This window comes from Agelaius tricolor, unplaced genomic scaffold, assembly GCF_023055355.1.
Source record: "Agelaius tricolor isolate 1412-34295 unplaced genomic scaffold, bAgeTri1.0.p SCAF_15, whole genome shotgun sequence".
In the NCBI taxonomy this organism is placed as follows: Eukaryota; Metazoa; Chordata; class Aves; order Passeriformes; family Icteridae; genus Agelaius; species Agelaius tricolor.
This window is the reverse complement of record NW_027269275.1, coordinates 2,192,570-2,213,783: the sequence shown is the minus strand read 5'-3', so window position 1 is coordinate 2,213,783 and position 21,214 is coordinate 2,192,570. Positions and strand designations below refer to the sequence as shown.

The window sequence follows — 21,214 nt, the reverse complement described above, 5'->3', positions numbered from 1 at the left end:
TTCCTCAGCCCGGCGATCCCACCCCTCAGCCCGCAGATCCCATCTTCAGTCGGGCAGCGCTCGGCAGCGGGCACCTGCCTCGCATCGGGGTTTGCCCGGAGCCACCCGCGCCACTGGATCACAGGTACCCGAGCCGTGCCCCATTTTCCCCCTCGGGACTCCCCAGCCTTCCCACAGAAGAATGCAGCTGCTGTTTCATCTTTTAGACTGTTGCCTTTCATCCCCCTCCCCCTTTCTTATCTTCTTTCCCTTTTATATTTGGGCTGATCTGGAGTGTTTGCTAAGACTTCCAAGTGGAGCTCTGATAATGACCTGTAAATCACACACGGCTCATCTGAGGGAGGAGGGTGCGAGGGAGCTGAAATAGGCCAGGACACCCCCAAGTCCTGTTCCACAGCGCAGCGTCCTCACGGCCTCAGCTGCTGCTGTGGGCTTTGGTTTCCACAGGACGCCAACAAGCCGCACTTCTCCCCTCTGGGCTTTGGTCCCTGGGTTTACAAGGATAAGTCCTGCCCAGGCTGGCTGGTCTGCTCACCGTGCCAGCCATGTGCTCTAGTGCTGCTGAGCACACACGTTGACAGATCTGCACTTCTCCAGGAGTGGTTTCTGAGGTTTGAAGCAATATTACTGGGTTATTTTCCATAACTGATGGAGAAGAGTTTTATATGCAACATTTGCCAGCTGTTTGTTGAAATAAATCTAGTTGCTTGTTTTTCCACCTTGCTCTGTGATGCAACAACTGAGGTGAGCTGTTTGCATCTAATTAATGTAGGCTGGCTTATAAATACTATTTTGTGTACCTTCTATAGGTTGCAAAAGTAAAAAAGATCCAGGAAAAGGTCAAGATGTGTCCTTGTATACATACAGTTTTAAAGCCCTTCTGCTTCCTATATTGTATAATTGTATAAACATCTATTAAATTAAACTCTTCTGAAAAGCAATTAGCTCCAGAGTGAACTCATTTTTGCAGCCTTCCTTTTGTTTGGGTGGGTTTGGTTTTTTCTTCAGCTGGCGGGGTGGTGGCAGTAGGACAGAAAGACGTGAGGAAGGCCTGCAAGCTTTTCCTTTTGGCAGGGTTGGATTTGCAGGAAAATGAAATGCATGTCTGTTATCACTTCTGAAAGGCTGCAGGGAGATGAACTCTCTCAATTCTGGCTCTCTAAGGGAAGCAGCAAAGGAATGGGGGCCATCAGTAACTCCCAAGAGAAAGCAGGGCTGGCTGTCTTCATTAAGATGACAATGATTCTGCTTTGAGCCTTTGCTCCACTTTGAGAAGGAAAACAAATCCATTCTTAACCTGCATTCGCCACTGATTTAAAGTTTCTACCTGGAGTGAAGTAATTTTTTGAGAAATTGTAGGAGGTTACTGTGATGCTTGCATCAACCTTCTGTGTTTGGGACTTGGGGCATGTTTGAGGGAGCATCTTTCTGCCTCCAAAGCTGAATGTCACTGCTGCTCTGCTCTCAGAGGCTGCCCCGTTGGGTTTGTGAAGAAGCAATGCTGTGGGGTTTTGTGGGTTCATGTGACAATGTCTTTGGTGAATTTCAGTGAGTTCTCACTGTAAGGAATATGTCTCTGTGCTCACTGCCCTTGGTTTGATCAGTACTGCCAGAACAATGCTGATGGTTTAGGGGCTCCTTGAGCAGCAAGAGGCCAAATGTTTGATAGTGTTCACCCCCTAAGAAACAGGACTTGGTCTTAGTGCCAGTTCTTGGCTGATGGCAAAGTTGGCCAGCTTTGGATCAGCTTTGTTGTGATCAGTGGCACAGAGCAGGGGATATTTACTGACAGTAAAGTCCCTCAGTGGTACCATGGAACGACCTGATTTCTGCAGAATAGCCACTCTCAAAAGATGATAACCTGGTAGTTACAAATGCAGGGCTGTTATAAAATACTGTATTTCCAAAGGAAAACTTTGCCATACAAGAATACATTAAGCTGCGTGTGTGAGAGATGACAGAGTAAAAGCAGAAAACGGGGAAAAGTGCATTTTAGAAAAATGATGTCATTTCTACTGCATGTATTATAAATACTGCTAATCTGAACAGAACTGAAAACATTTTTTCCTTGCTGTTGTAGAACAAGAACAGAGATAAAACAAAAATGAACTCTCAAAAGGTGCAGATAAATCAGTGTGGTAAGATATCTAATATAATTTGTCATTATAATCTGCATCAATTTTACAAAGTTTTAGCAGACTTTATTGATAGGCCTGTTGTGGGGTGGTGAGGAGTTGGGAAAACGTGCTTTTTCCTAGTTGCCAAATTTTGGATACTGTATTGGATATGCAAAGGGTAAATCCAATGCCAAAACACACCACCACAAAGTCACTCTTTTTTTTTTTAATTTGCTAATATTTATCCACATTTTTATTGTATTTTAACTTCTTTAAGAACCCTCAAACCCTTGTAAGGGTTTACAGTAAGCAATACCTTCTGTCACTGTTAGAGATAATTATCAAGTAAGTCTTTTAATGATAGCCCAAAGACTAAGAAGGAGATTTTCCAAGTCTGCTTACCCACTTTGGGTTGTATGTAGGAGCCCAGAGAATATTTTGTGTTGTGTCTCCAAGCACCTGATTGAGGGCTCTGCTGCTGAGCTGCATGGTTTATATCTCCTGTAACTCAGTACACAGAGCAGCCTTGTGCTCTTGGACTCCTTCCTTACTGCTCCATAGATTTTCAACTGCACTCTGAATACTTTAATGGCTCTGTGTTATTTACACTGAATGCACCTTGCAGTTGTGAATTTAATAGTTAGTAATTTACATCAGACTTACTAAGAATTACTAGTAATTAAAGGCCAGAAATATTACAAGGAGGCTGTTACTCTGCAAAGGAAATCATACTCAAATAACAAACTATGGACAGAAATATTTCTAGGTTTGTTGTTTGTGACTGAATAGAAGTGATGTGGCTCCATTTTGGGTCACTTTTCCCCCTTTTTTAAAATGCATGTACATACTAAATTTTGAACAGGTTTATTCTAATACTGACTAGATTAATATCTAGAAAATATAACAATTTCAATGAAGTTTTTTGTGTTTGCTCCTAGATATGAAAACAGATCTGAACTTACTGCTTGAATGCCTTAAATATCAGATGGACTGCCCTCTGTCTCAGAAGGAGGCTTTGATCACTATCTATTCCATTTGCCAACAAAACAGTAAGAAAGGCTTTTCCTTAGAACCAATGCAGTCATTTCTGTTCACCATCTATGCCAAGAACTGGTGGGCACTGTAAAAATGTCTGAAGGGCATAAGGCTTGAGATGCTGGAAAATCTTAGAAGCTTTTCAATTTGCAGAGAAACAAAAGCAAAAGTGTCTGTTCTTTTTTCCTCTTGTAGGTGAAGCGAGCGAGTACTTTCGAGAAATTGGAGGTTTGATGTTTATAAATGACCTTGCCAAGTCGAGTGCTCATTGCATCGTAAAGGAAGCAGCTTTATTTACATTGGGGATTATTATAGAGAGTAATGGTAATCAAAATAATATTGTTTGTATTGCTGAGTGCACTATGGCCCCCTGTTGTTACTTGTGCTCCTGCTTTGTCTCCATTTCCTTTTGGTCTCACAAAATGAGACTACAAGCTTGTCAGTGGAGCAGGGGCACTGAGGGTGTCCCAGTGGCCCTGTCCATGCCTGGATTTGATCGGTGCCTTGCTTGTGCACACTGGGTGTCTTTGAGTTACCAGACACCTGCACTCCCCTCTCCCTCAGCAACAAGTGTTCAATGACTCCTGGATTGTTCCAAAGCTTGCCAGGGTCCTGCTTGGTGTAGATAGAACTCACTGCAGGGGGAAGCCCTCAGGCACTTCATAGTCCTGCCCCGTCTCTGCTCCCCACATACTGGCCACAACTGAGACTTAATCATTTAGGATGATGAGTGGCTTCCTTTAGGGCTTAATGGTTTTCACTTTCTGTTTTCAGTGTATTGTCAACAGACTTTGTGTACTTCTGCCTTGTTTGAAGACCTCATTTTATTTTTAATTAAAAAGGATTCTGGTGTGAACTTGAAAAGAATGTCTGTTTATGTCATCTTAGTACTGGTGTCAAATAATAGTAAGTTGGGTTTTTCTCTCTGTGTTACAACACTCCTTTTCTATTTGCCAATCTGCAGTCCAAAATCTAGAACAGTCAATAAGCAATGTTTTGGTGAAGTTAATTTATAAAGATGGATGTTTGCATGTAACTGAACCTGAATTGTTAAAGTAGGTCATTGTTCACTGGGATTTCCTTAAACAGCAGAACGTGGTTTAGTTCTAAAAATGTAGTTTGCAAATGCAAACCCATAGTTTCTGAGAGTGTCTAGAAAGAGAGAGACATAGAAAGGTTATTTACCAATATGTTGATATGATTTTGTTTCCTTCTGGGAAGGATATGTGCTTAAGAAAGGGAATGTACGTATGTCAAACTTGCTGTTAAGATTTTGTCTGCAATTGCATTTGTCTCTGGAGTCTTGTGTGTGTTCTCTTTTAGAAAATGGTCAAACCTGTGTCAGAGACACAGGCTGCATCAGCCTGCTGCTGCAGTTGTTCAGGTAAACAGGGTTGCAAAAAAATTCAAACAGACAAATAATGGACTGGTTAGCAGCTATGTTTCCTTGACTGTTTGGGACTTGTTTGCATTGTCTTTAACAGAACAACTCTCTCCATGTCTGAGAAGAATCTGTCAGATGAAACCTCTGATCCCTGCTATCAGCTCTGGTGCTCAGTGTGCAGCACTCTCTGTGCCTGTGTCAACAACCCCCAGAATGGTACGTGTTGCTCTGAAAATTGTGGAAGAACTTCAAAGATATTCTCCAAATCGGTAACGCTTTGGTTTCATTTTTACTGTTCAGCTGAAGTTGATTTCATTGTGTTTTGATTTGGGGGAATTTGTTTTTACTTTTGCAGAAGACAATCAAAACATTTGCTGTTCGGTTTTTCCCTATGCCAAAGAGTGGCTGGAGAGTTGCACAGAGCCTGAGATAGTTCGTCCCATTTGTTCATTTCTTGGTCTCACAGTTGCAAATAACTGTAAGTGCAGCTCAAGCTTTACACCATTTTGCATTTGATAAAAGGAAGTTTAATTAGAGAGCTAAGTGGTTTTTTCTTTCTTGTCAATTTTTCTCTCTCTCAAACAAAGTCATTTGCTGTTCTTCTGACTTTGACCACTGTGTTCCACCATCTTTGCTTACACTGCGCTGTGCTCAAGTCCACAGCCACAGTCTGGTGACATTTCATAGGGTCAGTAAAACTGTTGGGAGCTGTTCTGATTAAAAGTGTGTCTAAATTCAAGTCCTTATGATGTGACTGAAAACAATGACTTAGGTAGAACTCGAGCATGATGTCTGCCATTTGATGTCTGCCATTTGTGTGCACAAATTAGGGTCATGCTTTCCTGTAACTATTTTATATGCATTTACTGCATTTCTTGAGATTAATGTATATCCAGCTTCTGTTGTATAAGAAATCTAATGACTAACACGTGCACAGAAAAACTCTAATGGACTTACTTAGTGAAATGCTAAAATAATTTGTAAACTCTGTCACTTAAATCACATTTTTTCTTTTTTCCACTAAGCATATGTGCAGAAATATTTTGCTTCTATTGGAGGATTGGATACATTAGCCAAAGTTCTCCTTGAGCTTATGCATGATTCTTGTTTGAGTCACTCCAGCATGAAACTTGCCGTGGTAGTAACAAAGACTCTGGATGCCTGTATTGCTACTAACTGTGAGTCAAAAGACATTTTTGATCTATGGCAATTTTAAAATGCAATTTTTAAAGTCTTGTGCTGGTGGAAAAGTTGCAGAAATGAATGCTTAAAGGCAGTTAAGTTATACACATCCCAGTGGATGTTGTAGTGCTTTTTAAAAGTCAGAGTTGTAAGTGGGGAGTGATTCAGTTCATCTGAGGTAGATTAATGTCCCATTGTTGCTAAAATAAATACAGTGAAATTTAAACCCAACTGCAAATTAAAAATAAGATGCTACAGCCTGTGCTGGGTAAGTAAAGCTGAGCTCTGGGCCTGGATTTGACCAGTCAGTTTGGATCCTGGAGTTAGGCCTATGCCTGAATAGTAAATTGTGTAGCTTAAGGAAGCTTTAGTAATTCAGAGGTGGAGCTGAAGGAATGTGGTGTTTCTGCACAGCACACTCTGCTCTGGTCTGCAGGCTGGGTACTGCTCTCCTGATGAGGTTTTGTGTTTTCCACAGAAGGTTTGCAGAAACCTGTGATGCTGATGAACCTGGGCTGTGGCCATGGTTGGTGTGTCTCCCACTTCTGCCATAAGAGCTTCAAATGGGAGTTCCCAAAAGTTTAAAAGCATCAGCCTGCACTGGTTGTCAGGGTGGTTTCAGATCAGTTGGGTGTGACAGGACTGGGCCTCAGTGTGGATGGACTAGCAGGGGTGTTCCAGTGCCAGGAAGGGTTTGCCCCCTGCTCCCTTTATGGCAGATACTCTGTTGTTGTATTCAACTCTCTCTGGCTCCATGCTGCAGCTGACCAAGGACATGGAGGAACTCAGCAGGGATCTCCAAAAGTTGCACAGTGCAAAGCCCTCCTCATTCATCAGATCTTCTGCTGCCTCAACTCCATGGAGCACAGGCTGGGAGGACGGGCAGGGCTGGATTTGGGAGCAGCCCAGGAGGGGTGGGCTAATCTGAACTGTTCAAAATGGAGCAGGCCCAAGGCTTTGAGGGCTCTGTACAGTTCCCTCAAAACCAGCATTTGATCCTTGGGTAATTCCTCTACACTCATGATCTAGTTTATTTTCCTTCCAATTATTTTAACAAACAGCTGCCATGGGTGTTGTCTTGGCAAAGTATCACACTGTGTCAGAGCTGCTGAAGCTGCTGTCCAATGAGACACTGAGCACAGGAGAAAAAATCAGTATTATTCTAACAATTGGACACCTTACTGAAGTTTGTGGTAAGATTTGTTTTTTTTTTTTCCTGTCTGTCAGCTTCTCCTAAATTCTCATCCAGTGACTCCTCCAGTGGTGTCACTTCATCAAGGCTGGGACACGAGAGAGAGTTCTATTAAATAATACAATGTCAGTATTTGAACAAAAAGTTTTCTATAATGTTCCATCTTTAAATTTTAAAGCTTGTTAGCAGGAAGTGTCTTTAGTAGCTTTGAAAAGTAGACTAAATATGCAAGAATTCAAAGCTGGGCTTAGGTGTCCCAGGGAATAATTGATCCAGACCTGAAAGCTACTGCAATCCAGACACAGCAAATGAGTTCTCTTGAGCACCCTTTTCATGGTCCTTGGCACATACAGCTTCTGTCCAGTGCTTACAGGGCCAGTTCTATTTGTAAAAGCCATGGAAGTGCATTGGTTTCAAGACACAGAAGCAGTTGGTAGCCCTGAAATGTTTTTGTCATGTTCCTCAGGGCTTGTCCAAGCACATCTGGTACAAATACAGCACTTCAGTTGGTGTTTTGTGGTAGTGCAAGCAAATAGAAAGGGAAATTCATTTGTACTTCTGGTTTTTCTCATGTATGTTTAGATAAACAAGAAAAAGGCCTTATGTTCGAAAATCCTGGTTGATTTTCATCCTCTGAGTGCCAATGATGTGTTCAGTAATTAGCTCAATCAGTCATAAATTTATTTTAGCAGACATTTTCTCATGAAGAATTAGTGAAACAAGACTTAATGGAAAATGTCTTTTGAATTGAAAAATTATTAAAAAATTATTGAACAGTTGTTTCAACAGAAAAAAGGTTTCTCTTAAAATATCAACACTGTCAAAATAAAAATGTTAAAATTTTTTATTTCTTTTTTTATTAAGTGTAAAGAGGAAAGAACTATGTTTAGCAAATTATCAGTTATATGAATACGTATGTGAATGAGATCACAATAAAAATACAGCTAATTACATAATAAATGAGTTGGAACAGATTGGCTAGACCAGGATTAAACTACTCATTTTATTTTGCTAATTATAAACCTTGAGATTTTGATATTTCTGCATCTCAGGCCTCACAGAAATGTCACATATCTACTCCAAGAGCAGGTAATGGAAGAGAGGAAATACAGGAGTCATTATTCAAATGTTTTAGGCCACAATTAATGAGCTTGGAATGAGCTTGGAACTCCATCGTATAATTTGTCTCAGTGATCCTTCAGTTTTCTTACAGCAATCTGAGTTCTGGTCACATCATCCTGTGGGATGTAAAGCTGTCCTGCTGTCACTGCAGCAGGCTTGGGTCTGGAATGAAAATCTCTCTTTCTACAGAAACTTGCAGAGAGTTGCCAGTATTGGCCCCTAGAATTACTGTAAGGTTAAGGTGTGTGGGGCTGAAAGCAAAGCTGTCCTTTACCATGTCCTGTTCTAGAAGAGAACCAGTGTGAGCTGCTGCAGAACAATGGTCTGCCACTTATGATTCAGGTATTGACAGAATCTCAGGACGAGGAACTCATCAAAGCTGCTACTTTTGTGCTGCAGAACTGCAAACAAATGAGTAAGCTTGCTGTTCCTGCTTTAAAAATGAGAGTGATTGTTTCCATCTCTGGGTTCTGCTGATTCCCCAAGTGATTTTAACTGTGGCAGCTTTGTAATTCTGTGTACTCCAAAAGATGTTTGTTTTCTGCACAGAAAGTTGCTTACTTGTCATCAAGAACTGACTTAGGCAGAAAAAAGAGAAGTAAAAATTCCAACAGTGTTGCAAAAATGCATTTTTGAAGCCTCTCCATGTAGGGGCAGTTCTTAAAGCTTTCCCATCTATAAATTGTGTGGAGAATACAAACATTGTCATTTAACACCCAGTGGGTGCTCTCTTCTGGGGATGTACCACTAGAGGGAGAGAATAAACCAGGAGATAATCAAGCCCAAAATCACTGTGTCTACATGAATTTCTAACATTAAGAAATCTTGATTTTTTTTTTCTAAAATAGGATGTATTTTTAGGTCCCCCATCTCAGTTTTTTTATTACTTATCTGTACAATCCCTCCCATGAAACAGGGAGACCTTGTCTTCTAATCTCTAGAGCGTGGAGGTTGTGCAGTTGCTATTTAGGAAAAAATAAACCTGTATCTACATTTCTGTGCTGCAAGCACAACTGAGAGGTTTGTGTAAGATTGGGGAGGTGTGATTTGTAGTGTCCATTAATATGGAATTGTTTTTTAAAAAAGCAGAGACTCGTACTGGTGAAGAACCCGCAGCTAATTCAATGAAAAAGCTTTTTTTTTTTTCACAGCATCATTGTGAAAAAAGTTTACAGGAACTATAATTGCAAGTTCACCTCTTGTAACTGCAGCATATATTTCAAGTGTGTTAACATTTATGTATAAATTTAAGGTTTATAAAAATTGTTATTTTGCATTAAATTATTGGGGCTGTCCCTCAGCATACTAACATATAATAAATACTTTTAAAATGTTACTTGATAAAATTTTAAATATTAATCTTTTTTTATATTTTATAAAGCTGAACAGTTGTCTCTGAAATTATGTGATAAGTCATTAAATGCAAACAATGCAGAAGAATTGGATGTGCAAGTCAGAAAAAGATGTCTGCAAGACTACTGGAAGAAAGCAAAAGAAATTTTACACAGAATAAACTCAATTGAAAAACAGCACGATGAGGTTGGCCTACTTACCAAAATAGTATAAACTAATCACATCTTTCCAGAGTTTAAGGAGAAAGCAAAAGTAAATCCTTAAGATAATTTCCATGTGAGCAAAAAACCCAGGAACAAATGTTGTATTTGTGTGAAAGTACAACCTGCAGCTTTTATCAGTATTGTAGATCAGACTGAGTTACAGGTGTGCAGAGAATGGAGGCATCTGTATTGTATGAAGTATTCTTGTTTATTGTAACCCCAGGTTTTCTATGAGATAGAAAAAGAAGTTGAATTAATTTTTAATTAATTCAATTAATTGAATTGAATTGCTGGGCATTCAAACCTATAATTTTAATATTTGCATGCATGAAATGCCCAGGGTTGTATGGCTGTGGTGGGATAGACGATAAAGGAGAATGCAAACATAGGCTGAGATGAAGTTGTTTCATTTTCTCCTTGTGCTTTAAAGCTGCTGTGTATCTGTGGGTTTGGAACAGCAAGTTTATGAGTTATTTAGATGGCTCTTACTTTCTAGCAGTGCCTTAGTAGCAAATTCCTTGCTTCAGCCTGAAATTAGCATTTAGGAAGTATCCCCTCAACACATTCAGTGGCATTGCTGTCTTGCTGGCTCTCAGCTTGGTCAGGGGGTTTTCTGAAGCTTCTCTGGAATTTGCTTAACTGTCAGAGTTAGACTATCTAGTCAATCCTGGCACTGGATTTATTTAACATTTTTATAGAGCTCACATAGTCACTAACCAGTACTTTTCAATACAGGAAAGAGTGCAAGGAGAAATATTTGTAGACGAATCTTCAGTAGCCAATTCTGAAGCATTAAAATCCCATGAAGTGAAACCTGTTGATCCAAAGAAATACACAGAAGGAACACAGAAAGTCATCTTTTGTCCACAGTTGACCTCAAAGTTGAATAATCAGGTTCTTGCTCCATCTGTAACTTCTGCTCCACCAAAAAATGAAACCGTGAACGCTATGGATGCAGCTTCTACCAGACAAACTGAACAGAGGAACATTCCATGTTCAGTCACTGAGCTGCAAACAGACAGTGTACCTCAAACTCACAATGTAAATGGGAAAACTGCTTGTGGAAAAAGTCGCTCTGGTCTTCAGGCAGGGTGAGAATTTTACACCTAAGCAGAAATACTAAGTTGTTTTTCTTTGGTCATTGCAGATTGACATGCTTTTAAATTATCTGTAACTAACCATGGGTGTTTTTCATCAGAGATTGTTTTTGAGGTCACAGAGCAAAGATTACAGGCATTGCAAAGCTGCTGCTCTCTGAGTGCTGGTGGTGTACAGAGTGCCTCTTTTAGGGCACATTTGAATGCCTTCAGCATAGTGCTGAAAATCATCCATGGCTTTTGCCCTAAAGTTCTCACTGGTGTAACAGATCAAGATTTAAGCTGTTGGTTTGGACAAAACTACAATGGTTTCTGTAATGTGCACTTACTAGGGAAATAACAGGTAGAGAACTGCTTGGAAAAATGCTAAACTGGAGTGTCTGCAAAGCAGGGGGAAAAGTTTCTGCACCTCTGCTGTTCTCCCCTCATGTTCCAGTGCTGCCCTGCATGGGAAGGGAAAGGAACAGCCCTATTTGGAACCATTCTCTTCCTCATTGCTCTCATGCAGATGCTAATTTTCTTTTTCTTTTGCTGCTTGTGTTTATCTTTCCTATTGATAAACCCCAAATTATTTATAGCTAACTTGCAATGATAAATACAGATTCCATTCTCTTGAGTTTATATCTGGAATATCCCTCAAGACAGTCAATGGAAAAGTGTAAGCACAACTACATTTTTGGGGGGGGGGGGGTTATATTTTGTTTTGGACTTTTTGAGTTCCACATTTTTCTTGTGTTTTTTTAACTGCACCTTGCTCTGTGCAGTTTCCTGATATTATATTGTTACTTTGCAACTACCACAGAAATCACCAAGAGCCTGGATATTTTCCATGGTAATTCAGGTAAATTTTGCTTTGCTACTGGTTAGCATAATTTCACAGCTTCTTTAGTTGTTGTTCTGGGCTCTGATGCACAAAATTCTTAAAATATGAATTTAAAAAAAATCTGTTTTTGAAATATGTGTTTGTGTGAGCACAGGAGTTACTGGAAGGTAACCATGGATCAGGCTTCTTGCTCCTGTGGCTTTCAGAGGGAGTCAGGGACACAAAAATGCTCCATCAGGGTATCACAGCAGTGTGTTGGTTGCACAGAAGTTAATTAATCTAAGAAAGAAGAAAACCAGTTGCCTTTTAGAGTATTTGCTGCAAATGGTGAAGGGTACAGTATTCTGAAGACTTTGTGAGAGCTTTATGTACACTTGGTAATCTTTATGTGAATCTGAATTGCAAATTACTCTGGAAACCAGTGGCAGCTCTGCACTCCCTGCTGAACAGACTGCACAGAATGCCAGTCACAGATCTCTGGGAAACAGGTTTTAACATGCACTGATTACATGCTGGGTGCCATAAGTCCAGTAGCTTGGGATAATTAGAATAATTTTTTTAGAGTTTTCTCTTTATATATGTAATATGGGTTTTTGTTGTGTCCTTGGAATGTGTGTATTCATTTGCAGGTAAATGTACATTGTTTTTATTGGTTTATTGGTTTTAATTTGTTTACATTTTGATCTTCCCAGTGAACAGTTATTTAAACAACCAGCAGAGACTGTTAGAAATATGAAAAAGACGTGTACATCAGGTACAAATAGCTACACATATTCCTTTCTGAGCTGATTTTGTTCTTAATGAGATTTTAATTAGTTTTGTGTACATTTATCACTACTTTTTATCACTTGTTATGTATCATTAGATGACAGAGGTGCCTTATGTGTAATATCCTTCAACAGGTTTACACAGTGTTGGTATTTTATATTGTACACAATTTTACCAGGAGAACATTTATCCTACTTTTGTTCTAAAACATATTTTAGCTTTGTTTTTTTAAACTGATTCTAATTGTACAAATGAATGTATCAGAGATTAAGTTCAGTGTTTAATCTGTACTGACCAGTGAAAGGCACTAATAGAAAATGGAGGTTTGGTCCTGTGCCTGTGAGGCTGGGATAGAACCTGCCTGTGAGAGTGACTTTTGCCTGATGCTGTTCCTACATGATGAACATGTGTTTAAGAGAAAAGTTTTCCAGATTTGCATGAATCCTGGTCTGATACATTTATTTCAGAACTGGGATCAGTTCAATCAAATCTTTATTCACTGTTTACTTTCCTGTTAATTTATAAAATTGTTAAGTATTCATTAGATTAGAATTTGCCAGAATGGGAGCTTTACAGGTGTCCAGCTGATCTCCAGGTTACACCTGTTTAAACTGAGAATATGTATTATTCCAATACATTGCATTTTTCAGCACTTGATTCCAAACAAAAATAAAGTTTATAGCACTTTGTTAAGCAATATGGGTTTACTGGGCTCATTTGCTATGTACAAGTTGAAGTAATATCCTTTGGGAGAGTGATGATAAAGTGATCATGAGAGTGATGGTTATTCTGGAATTACAGAAATGTGAATGTGAGGCATTTAACTTGAGAAATTTCATTTGGATTTCTGCTGTTCTATTAATTATACTTTAATAATCTACAAATAGAAAATGCAGTTGGATGTAGTTATGCTGATGCATGATTACCATGGCAAAAGATGGGTTATATTTCTTAGTGACTTTTTTCCTCCCTCAATTAGGTCAACATTCATTCTGCTCAGAGAAAACTGAGAGAATCAAAAGTACTTCAGCTATATCTTCATCCCATAAAATGGCAGATTTAAGGTGTTTAGGTGAGTATTATCTTAGATCTTTCTTTCCAGTGTACCTAAAGAAGCCTTAAAGAGTCAGCAGTGCAGTAAGTGGATTGACTTGACAGAAATTGTAACACATCTCTTCTGTTACCTCTTACATAATAACAAAACCTGAGCCTTTCCCTTTCCCTTTCCTTCCTTTTTTTTACCTCCAATATAAAAGATAAATATTGAAATAAAGCTGACAAATTGCAGTTTTGGTCCATGAAATAATGTGGGTTTGCTGACAAACAGAACATACAGTAACTTGAATTAATTAGAAGAATACTTGAGGAGGTGTTTTCCTCCTTTCTCTGCCTTCAGAGAGGGAGGAAGAACACGTAGCCCTGCTCATTTCCCTCATTTCTTTGCCTGCTAAACCTCCTCAGTGTTCTGCAGCCCCTCTCTCCCTCAGTGCTGTGAAGCACAGGCAGGCAGTTTCATGGTAATCCACGACTACAGCCCTCTGTTACCCCAGGCTCTAATTCCTCAGCCTGCTCCATCAGCAGCTCATGAGAATGCTGGTGGTACTCTGGATTTGTGAGTGGATTTTGTAATCAAGCCAATGTTTCTTTATTTAAAAACCCCCAATAGAACAGAAACCCACAGAAAACAAAAGAACCCCTAAAGCAGCCCATAACCCACGTTTGAACATTGTTTTTATCAGAGTTGTCAAATTAAATTCAAGCTGAGCTTTAGCACTGCTTTATCTTAAGGCAGAATGTTACAGATATGGATTTGTGCCCTTCCTGTGATTCCTCACACAAGTTCTCCTTCAGCTGATGTATGAGAGCATCCATGAGAGCATCCAAGGATATCTTAAACCATAAATTACCCTAGGGAATGTCCTCAAAATGAACAGCAAGGCTTCCTGTGAGACCACTCATGCCTAAACTAGATTTACCATTGATTCAGATTAATACAGGTAACTGTTACAACACAAAGTTTAAAAAAATATATAGCACATTATATATATATATATATATATTTTTTGGCTCCTGGATAAATGTGCAAATGGAACTGAGGCCTATGTCTTCCCATCCCACCAATATTTGTAGTTCTGTAGATGATCTGTGCCTCACTCAGTACTTCTGGAGTGGAAGTGCAGTATAACTTAGTCCAATAAAATGTTGAAAACAGTTTGTTTTTTTTAAGAGAACAAATACAAAGTATTTCAAGAAGGCACATAAAAGTGCCATGAGTATGGAAAACCTGAAGTCAAATTGATCCTAGTGAGCAAAATAAAACCCTGAACTTTGTGGTGGCTCCTTTAGAAGCAGTGATTGCTATTTCTGCACTATCCTGTTTTTCCCAGGTTGTACAGCAGGGGGACTGTCCTTGAACAGCAGAACCTTCACCAAGATGTTGCAGAGATGCCTGCACAGGTGTGAGCACCACAGAGTTATCCTGGAGGCTGAAGAAAGATACCGAGGGGAGCTCCGCAGGGTGGCTGCTGGTAACAACAACAGATCTGCCACTCACCAGAGTATGGAGTTTATGTTCAGTACTTGGAACCCTTGCTTTAGAGTGGCATTTAAAATTCTGAACTTTTGTTTATTTGCTTCTGATTGTCTTGCTGTTTTGAACTCACTCATTGAATTTGGTTTACAGTGATTTGTACTAAGTAAGATCAGAACTGGCCACTCCTGTTTTGAAGGATTTTGTGTTTCTTGCCATGGTGACAGGTGCTCATTATAGGCTTTCATAAGACTCTCACATTTGCCAGAAATAGTCAAGTCCTAAGAGAAAGGAATGTATTAAGTTGAAATATGTGTGAGTAAATGTATGACATCACACCAAAGTAATTTCATTCAATATTCACAGAATCACAGATGACTGGGTTGGAAGAGACCTTCAAGGTCATCGAGTCCAACCCATGCCCCAACACCTCAACTAAACCTTGGCACTGAGTGCCACATCCAGTCATGTTTTAAATGCATCCAGGGATGGTGACTCACCACCTCCCCAGGTAGACCATTCCAGAACTTTATCATTCATTCTGTGAATAACTTTCCTTAATGTCCAACCTAAATTTCCCTTGGTGCAGCTTGAGACCGTGTCCTCTGGTTCTGTCAGTTGTTGCCTGGGAGCAGAGACCAACCCCACCTGACCAGAACCATCCTTCAGGGAGCTGTGCAGAGTGAAAAGGTCACCCCTGAGTCTCCTTTTCTCCAGGCTGAACACCCCCAGCTCCCTCAGGGGTTCCTCACAGGATTTATGTTCCCAGCCCCTCTGCAGCCTCGTTGCCTCCTCTGGACACGCTCGAGTGTCTCAAGGTCCTTCCCAAACTGAGGGGCCAGACTGGACACAGCACTCGAGGTGTGGCCTCCCCAGTGCTGAGGACAGGGGAAGGATGATCTCCCTGCTCCTGCTGGCCACACCATGCCTGATACACTTATGGGTCTAGGATACTTAGAGGTCTTAATGAATTAAATAGAAGCACATCCTCTATTTTTTTCTGGTTTAAAGAATGAATTCTGAAAATTAAACAGTTATTACTTATTGGGATTTGTACTGGTGTTCATCTTATATTTTCCAGAAATGCCGCTGGCCTCAGTGAAGAAAGACAGGCTGCATAAAGAAATACCAACTTTCAGGAGCAAGAAGGACAGTTTCCAAAGTAAGGGCTTGGTTTGGAAACTAGTGTGAAAAGCCCTTGCTGTCTATTAATTCTTTTGCAGAACTTTATCATGGGAGACTGTGAATAGAAAATTATTTTCTTTTTTTCCTCTAGATTCTGAGAACAATCTGTATATTATTAGGCCAGAAAATGCATACTCTATAATCATGAAATTGTGTAATGCACATTATTTCCCTGCAAAGTCATCTGGCACTTGCTGTATTGATCCTGTTTTGAATCCTGTCATGGTTACTTCCATGGCATTTGCTATTCCTCAGTTTTTTGTGGCATTGTTTTCTAAAATGGAGGGGTTTAGTCAGGCTCAGAGCAGAGTTTAGCTGCCTGAACCTGGATTCAGCACCACTCCTTATGCAGTTCCAAACATGTTATTCCATTAGATTAATTCCTGTTCCTGCTGGGAGCTCTGCTAAAGACTTGGCTTTGGCAAAGCTTGTGATACACAGCTACAAGGGGAATCCTTAAGAATAAATTCTTTGAAATGAGAATTGAAATTTGAATTTTGAAATTCCCACCAAAAATTGATTTTTAGTACTCTTATTTTCAAAACCCTTGTTCACATGGTTATTTTATTTAATTAATGCCCAGTAGAGCATTAAAGCTAGTAGGTTGATTTTGAAATCTGTTTATATTTTTCCCCATCAGATTCAGTAATTGAGTAATTTGTCTTATGAAAGCCACAAAGGTATTTTAAAACATAAAAAATCCAACCAAAGCAACTGATTTCATCTTGAAAGCCCATTAGAACAATATATTATCTTTAGCAAGTACACATTTCCTGTAAGCTGAAGTAAACTAAATTTTCCAGTCTTTCTTCCAAGACCAGATTAGTGGTATGGCTCAAAAAATAGCTCTTGCTTAAATTTTAATTGCTAAAACATAACCTATGTTTTATGATTTGGGCTTTTTTCTAATAAAGGTGTGTAATGTTTTATTGTTTATTTTTTAAGGCATTCTTTTGACTCCAAATAGAAAAGACAAATCTAATACTTCAAAAAGAGATGAATATAGTAGAAATACTAGGTGGACTAGCAACTATAACTTGACACCTGCTTATGAAAACTGTGAGTATTATCAGAAAATGAATTCTCTGATAGGCACAACTGAAAGATCAGTATTTGGGTTCAGGTCAGGGGATTGAGAGAAGCACCTGCTCTTGCCATTGGAGGTAAATGGCTATGCATTTAAATAAACTGCTACACTTTCTCTCACAGAAATCAACTTGAACATCAATAATCTTATTATTTGCTTCTGGTTCATCAATAGTCCCTATGTCTTAATGTGGATTATGAGAAAAAGATCTAAGGAGAATGAGATATTACTAACAAAGCAACATTTACATATTCAGATTAAATAGAATAAATGCTCCTTTACAGTTTTATATCCAGTTTTTCAGTAGATTTTAGTTAGCTTTAAGTGACTAAATAGTCCTTGTTCACAATTTTGTAGCTTTACAAAAATCCCAAGATGCTAACCAGAAGAGACAGAGAATCAAAGAGATGTGCAGCCAGAAATGTCAGCATTTAAAAGAAAATTGCATACATTCACTTGACAAAGATGAGGTTAGTTATGCAAAGCCTAATCATGTTTATAAATGGCCAAATAAAAGCAGTAGGAATTGTGTAGTTTCTTTTTTAGTCACCTTTAACAGGAGCCTAGTAGCAAAATGAACCTTATTAAAAAAATATTCCTGTGTTAATTCTACTCCAGTCACACTGATTTAGCCCTGAATTGAGTTCAGCATTTTTCAGCTGACATATTTTCAGAATGGTGGATCTGAAGGTCTGATTTTTCCTGTATTGATGAAGATTTGCACAGTATGGAAGTAACAGAAACCTAAAGGAATAAACCTGCTAAAAGAATAAACTATGTAGGCACAACAGAAATGAAGATCACAGAAAAATTAAAAAAAACCTAAAACTGTATTTTAGTAAGTAGTAACAGTGAAGAAACCTTGGAAAAGCACTGTTCCCTTGCCAGTGGGCCCATTTCTTTACAACTATTAAATGTTGAATTGTAATATGTTACTTCCACGTGCAAAATACTATGTACATTTACATAATTCTTAATGACACCAAAATAATGATTTGCAGGGCAATGAAATGTGTTCCCTGGCCATGAGCATGAGACCTCTGAACAAGAGAAGAGTCCGAAAAGATTTCACAACTGAAGAAATCAACTGCCTTTTGAAAGGCGTCCAAAAAATGGGCAACCACTGGAATTTGATTTTGTGGTCCTACCCTTTCCAGAAGGGACGGACGAGCGTTGACCTTTCCAAGAAGTACTACAGGTTACAGGTGCAGGTACTCATCACTGAAGTTTCTACTTATGGCAAATGCTGGGAGCCCAGTTTTCATTGTTAGCCCCTGAGCTGACCTCCAGAAATAAAGAGAGGTTTTGAGAGTGTGCAGCCGTGGGACTGTACCTTGTGTCAGTGCAGTGCCCGTGAGAATGGCCTCTGGTGTAATTCCATCAGGGCTGGTGCTTGGAGAGTGAGAACTCAAGTAGGGAAAAGACCAGAGAGCCTTGGAACCCACCACTGCCACCTGGCAGGGTACAAAGAGAGTGAGAGTGTCATTAAGGACTCTGAATTAATCCCTGTGTTTATCAGGAAATTGGTCTCCTCTCTGCTCAGCTCTGTGGTGATGCTGGTCTGGGAGAGCTTCTGCAGCAGTTTCCCAGTGATAAATCCATGCATCCCTCACACAGGGAGCACTGCTCCTGTGCTTTGGAGCCCATGGCAGCAATTAAGTGACAAGTCTTTTTCTATGGAAAGCTGGTCTGTAATTGTGCAGTGGTTTGGGGCAACATTTCTCTTGATATTTTCTCTTTTATCTCCATTTTATAGATGAAAAAAGCCCACAAAGGACATCAATAACATCATCAGTGAGTGCTTTGTTGCAGAATGTCCAAGAACAGCCTTTGTAACAGTGAGGTATTACCAGAACAACTCAAACCCTTGGAGAATTTAGGTTGGCTTGGGCTCCTGCTTTTCAGTGACAACTGACAGAATTGTTATGCATTGTAATTTTAATTTACCATAACTTGACAGTTTATTTAAGTAATGCTATCATAGGCAACAAAATCTCTATTGGTAAAAATTACATTAATTTGGAACATAATTTAACCTTCTTGAGCATTTGATCTGTGCAATTTTTGAGTTAATTTTTTGTCTTTTGTCGCTTGCTCTATACTATTTGTAAGAAAAGGATATATTGCTAAAATGAATACTTTATGTCTGGAAGTGCTGTTAATGTTGTTGTGTCTGAATCTGTTTCCTCTTAATTAGTGAAATGTTTAAAGCAGGTGGAATATTTTGTCACATGTTGAATATGCTGCATGTGCAGAAAAATGTCTCTGTGACAGAAACCACTGAATTTGTGGTTAAACACTGCTGCACAGAGGAGGCAAATCTTTCACTGCTACAGAAATTCTGTACTCACTGTTGAACTGAGCAGGTACTGGTAGAATTTGGCTTCTGTTTATAATTGGACAGTTTTCTGGTGTATTTTTCAAATAAGTGAGCAATACCAGAATTTCTGCTAATTACACATTTTTTATAGGAAGCTTTACTGAAAGCCTCGGTAACTCACTTTTTCAGTGATAGCCTTAGTATTTCAGTTGTATTTTTTACTTGTTCTGATAAAGAAAGGATGAATCAATAGTTATTTTATTATGGAAAGGGTTTAGTTGTTGTATTAGCACTAGGTTTTCACTATGATGTGGCTTAAATGCTGAAAAACAGGCAAGGTAACCAAAACTTGAGAGACTTGCAATAAAGATGATGCCAATGATGCAATAAATATGCCTTCCAATATTTTCAGCTGTTGTAATTTGGGGGTTTTATTATTAAAATACTGAAACATCTATAAAAGATGTCTCTGAGTGGAGCTGTTGCCAGTAGCAGGGTTGAGTATCAGTGGAACTATTGGCAGAGTGGGAGCCAGAAGGGCTCCTGAGGTGGGGTGTCCCCAAGGAGGACACTGGGGTCCCTCACATGCTCCAGGTTGTCCCCAGGACACCAGCCTAGTCCAGACCATCTGTTACTGCATCCTTTGGCTGAATGTGTATTGGTATCCACATTGTCAAGATTTGAAATATGTCTCGAGTGGCTAAAATATGTAAGGTGTAAATCTTGCCACAAGGTGAGAATGTTGCAATACTGACAATTTACCTCACCTTAGGTATAGTTCAGGTTGGAAAGGCCCTGTGGGGCCTTTGGTCTCCTCTCCTCTTTGGAGCAGGACTGAGGTGAAAGTTATTCCAGTTGTTCAGTGCCTTGTGAACTTCTGAGGCTTTTCAAGGAAGGAATTCCTGCTGCCTTTTTGGGCAGCCTCTGCTCATGCTTCACCTCCTCTCAGCAGGCAGGGGCTGGAACCACATCGCTGGAACGTTCTGGTGGGATCTGAAAGGGAAGTCATGGACCAGGAACAGGCAGAAACCTGAGGTGTGAATTTGTGCAACTCAGTCTTTTGCTCTCCTTTGGACTGACTGCATGATCAGTTGATTTTGATGCATTGATCAGTTTAATTTTCCTGCACAAGTGCTTTGAAATCCACATGTAACAGGCACTACAAAACCAAAATTGCATGAGAATAGTTGATGTCACTTTTAGGCTGGTTGGGCCACCCAGGGCAGTATTTCAGCACTTTGAAAAGCTGGAATGACTGACAAACCATCGAGGGAAGTCCGTTTGTAAAAACCCTGACGTGCTCTCCTGGTTCCGTTGGTCAAACAGAGGGTGTTAGGGGTGTGAGGATGGAGTGGTAATGACAGCTTGATCGGTCAGCAACAATTTACACGGTGCGCTCACCCAGATCTGCCCCGGCGCTGCCCGCACCGCGGCTGCACTGGCGGGGGCGCGGCAGGGTGGGGACCGCGGCTGTGGAGAGGTACCAGGGCAGGTGCCAGGGGGACAGGGAGGAGCCGGGGCAGAAGTGTCAGGACAGGAACCGAAGATCAGGAGAAGGTACCTGAGCAAGTCCCAGGGAAGGTACTCGGGATATAGGAGGAGGTTCCTAAGCAGGTGCCGGGGGTGCGGGCGGAGGTTCCCGAGCGGTGCCGGGGTGCGGGTGGAGGTTCCCGAGCGGTACCGGGGTGCGGGCGGAGGTTCCCGAGCGGTGTCGGGGCGCAGTAGGAGTTTCCGGAGCGGTGCCGGGGTGCGGACGGAGGCTCCCGAGCGGTGCCGGGGTGCGGGCGGAGGTTCCCGAGCGGTGCCGGGGCGCAGT

The 21,214-nt window shown here is 40.3% G+C and overlaps 1 protein-coding gene across 1 annotated transcript; it reads left to right on the top strand.

The window, feature by feature from the left end:
* The first annotated feature begins 648 nt into the window (after window positions 1–648).
* TERB1 (telomere repeat binding bouquet formation protein 1) lies at window positions 649–19,803 on the top strand. The gene is made up of 21 exons (XM_071440980.1): window positions 649–744; window positions 2,081–2,138; window positions 3,056–3,166; window positions 3,348–3,476; window positions 3,927–4,058; window positions 4,476–4,536; window positions 4,637–4,752; window positions 4,892–5,014; window positions 5,562–5,714; window positions 6,780–6,911; window positions 8,322–8,447; window positions 9,414–9,571; window positions 10,324–10,679; window positions 12,201–12,262; window positions 13,256–13,348; window positions 14,664–14,834; window positions 15,888–15,968; window positions 16,937–17,050; window positions 17,436–17,548; window positions 18,080–18,289; window positions 18,835–19,803. The coding sequence occupies exons 1-21, from the start codon at window positions 649–651 to the stop codon at window positions 18,862–18,864; spliced, it is 2,625 nt and encodes an 874-aa protein (XP_071297081.1). The 3' UTR covers window positions 18,865–19,803.
* Window positions 19,804–21,214: the final 1,411 nt, after the last annotated feature.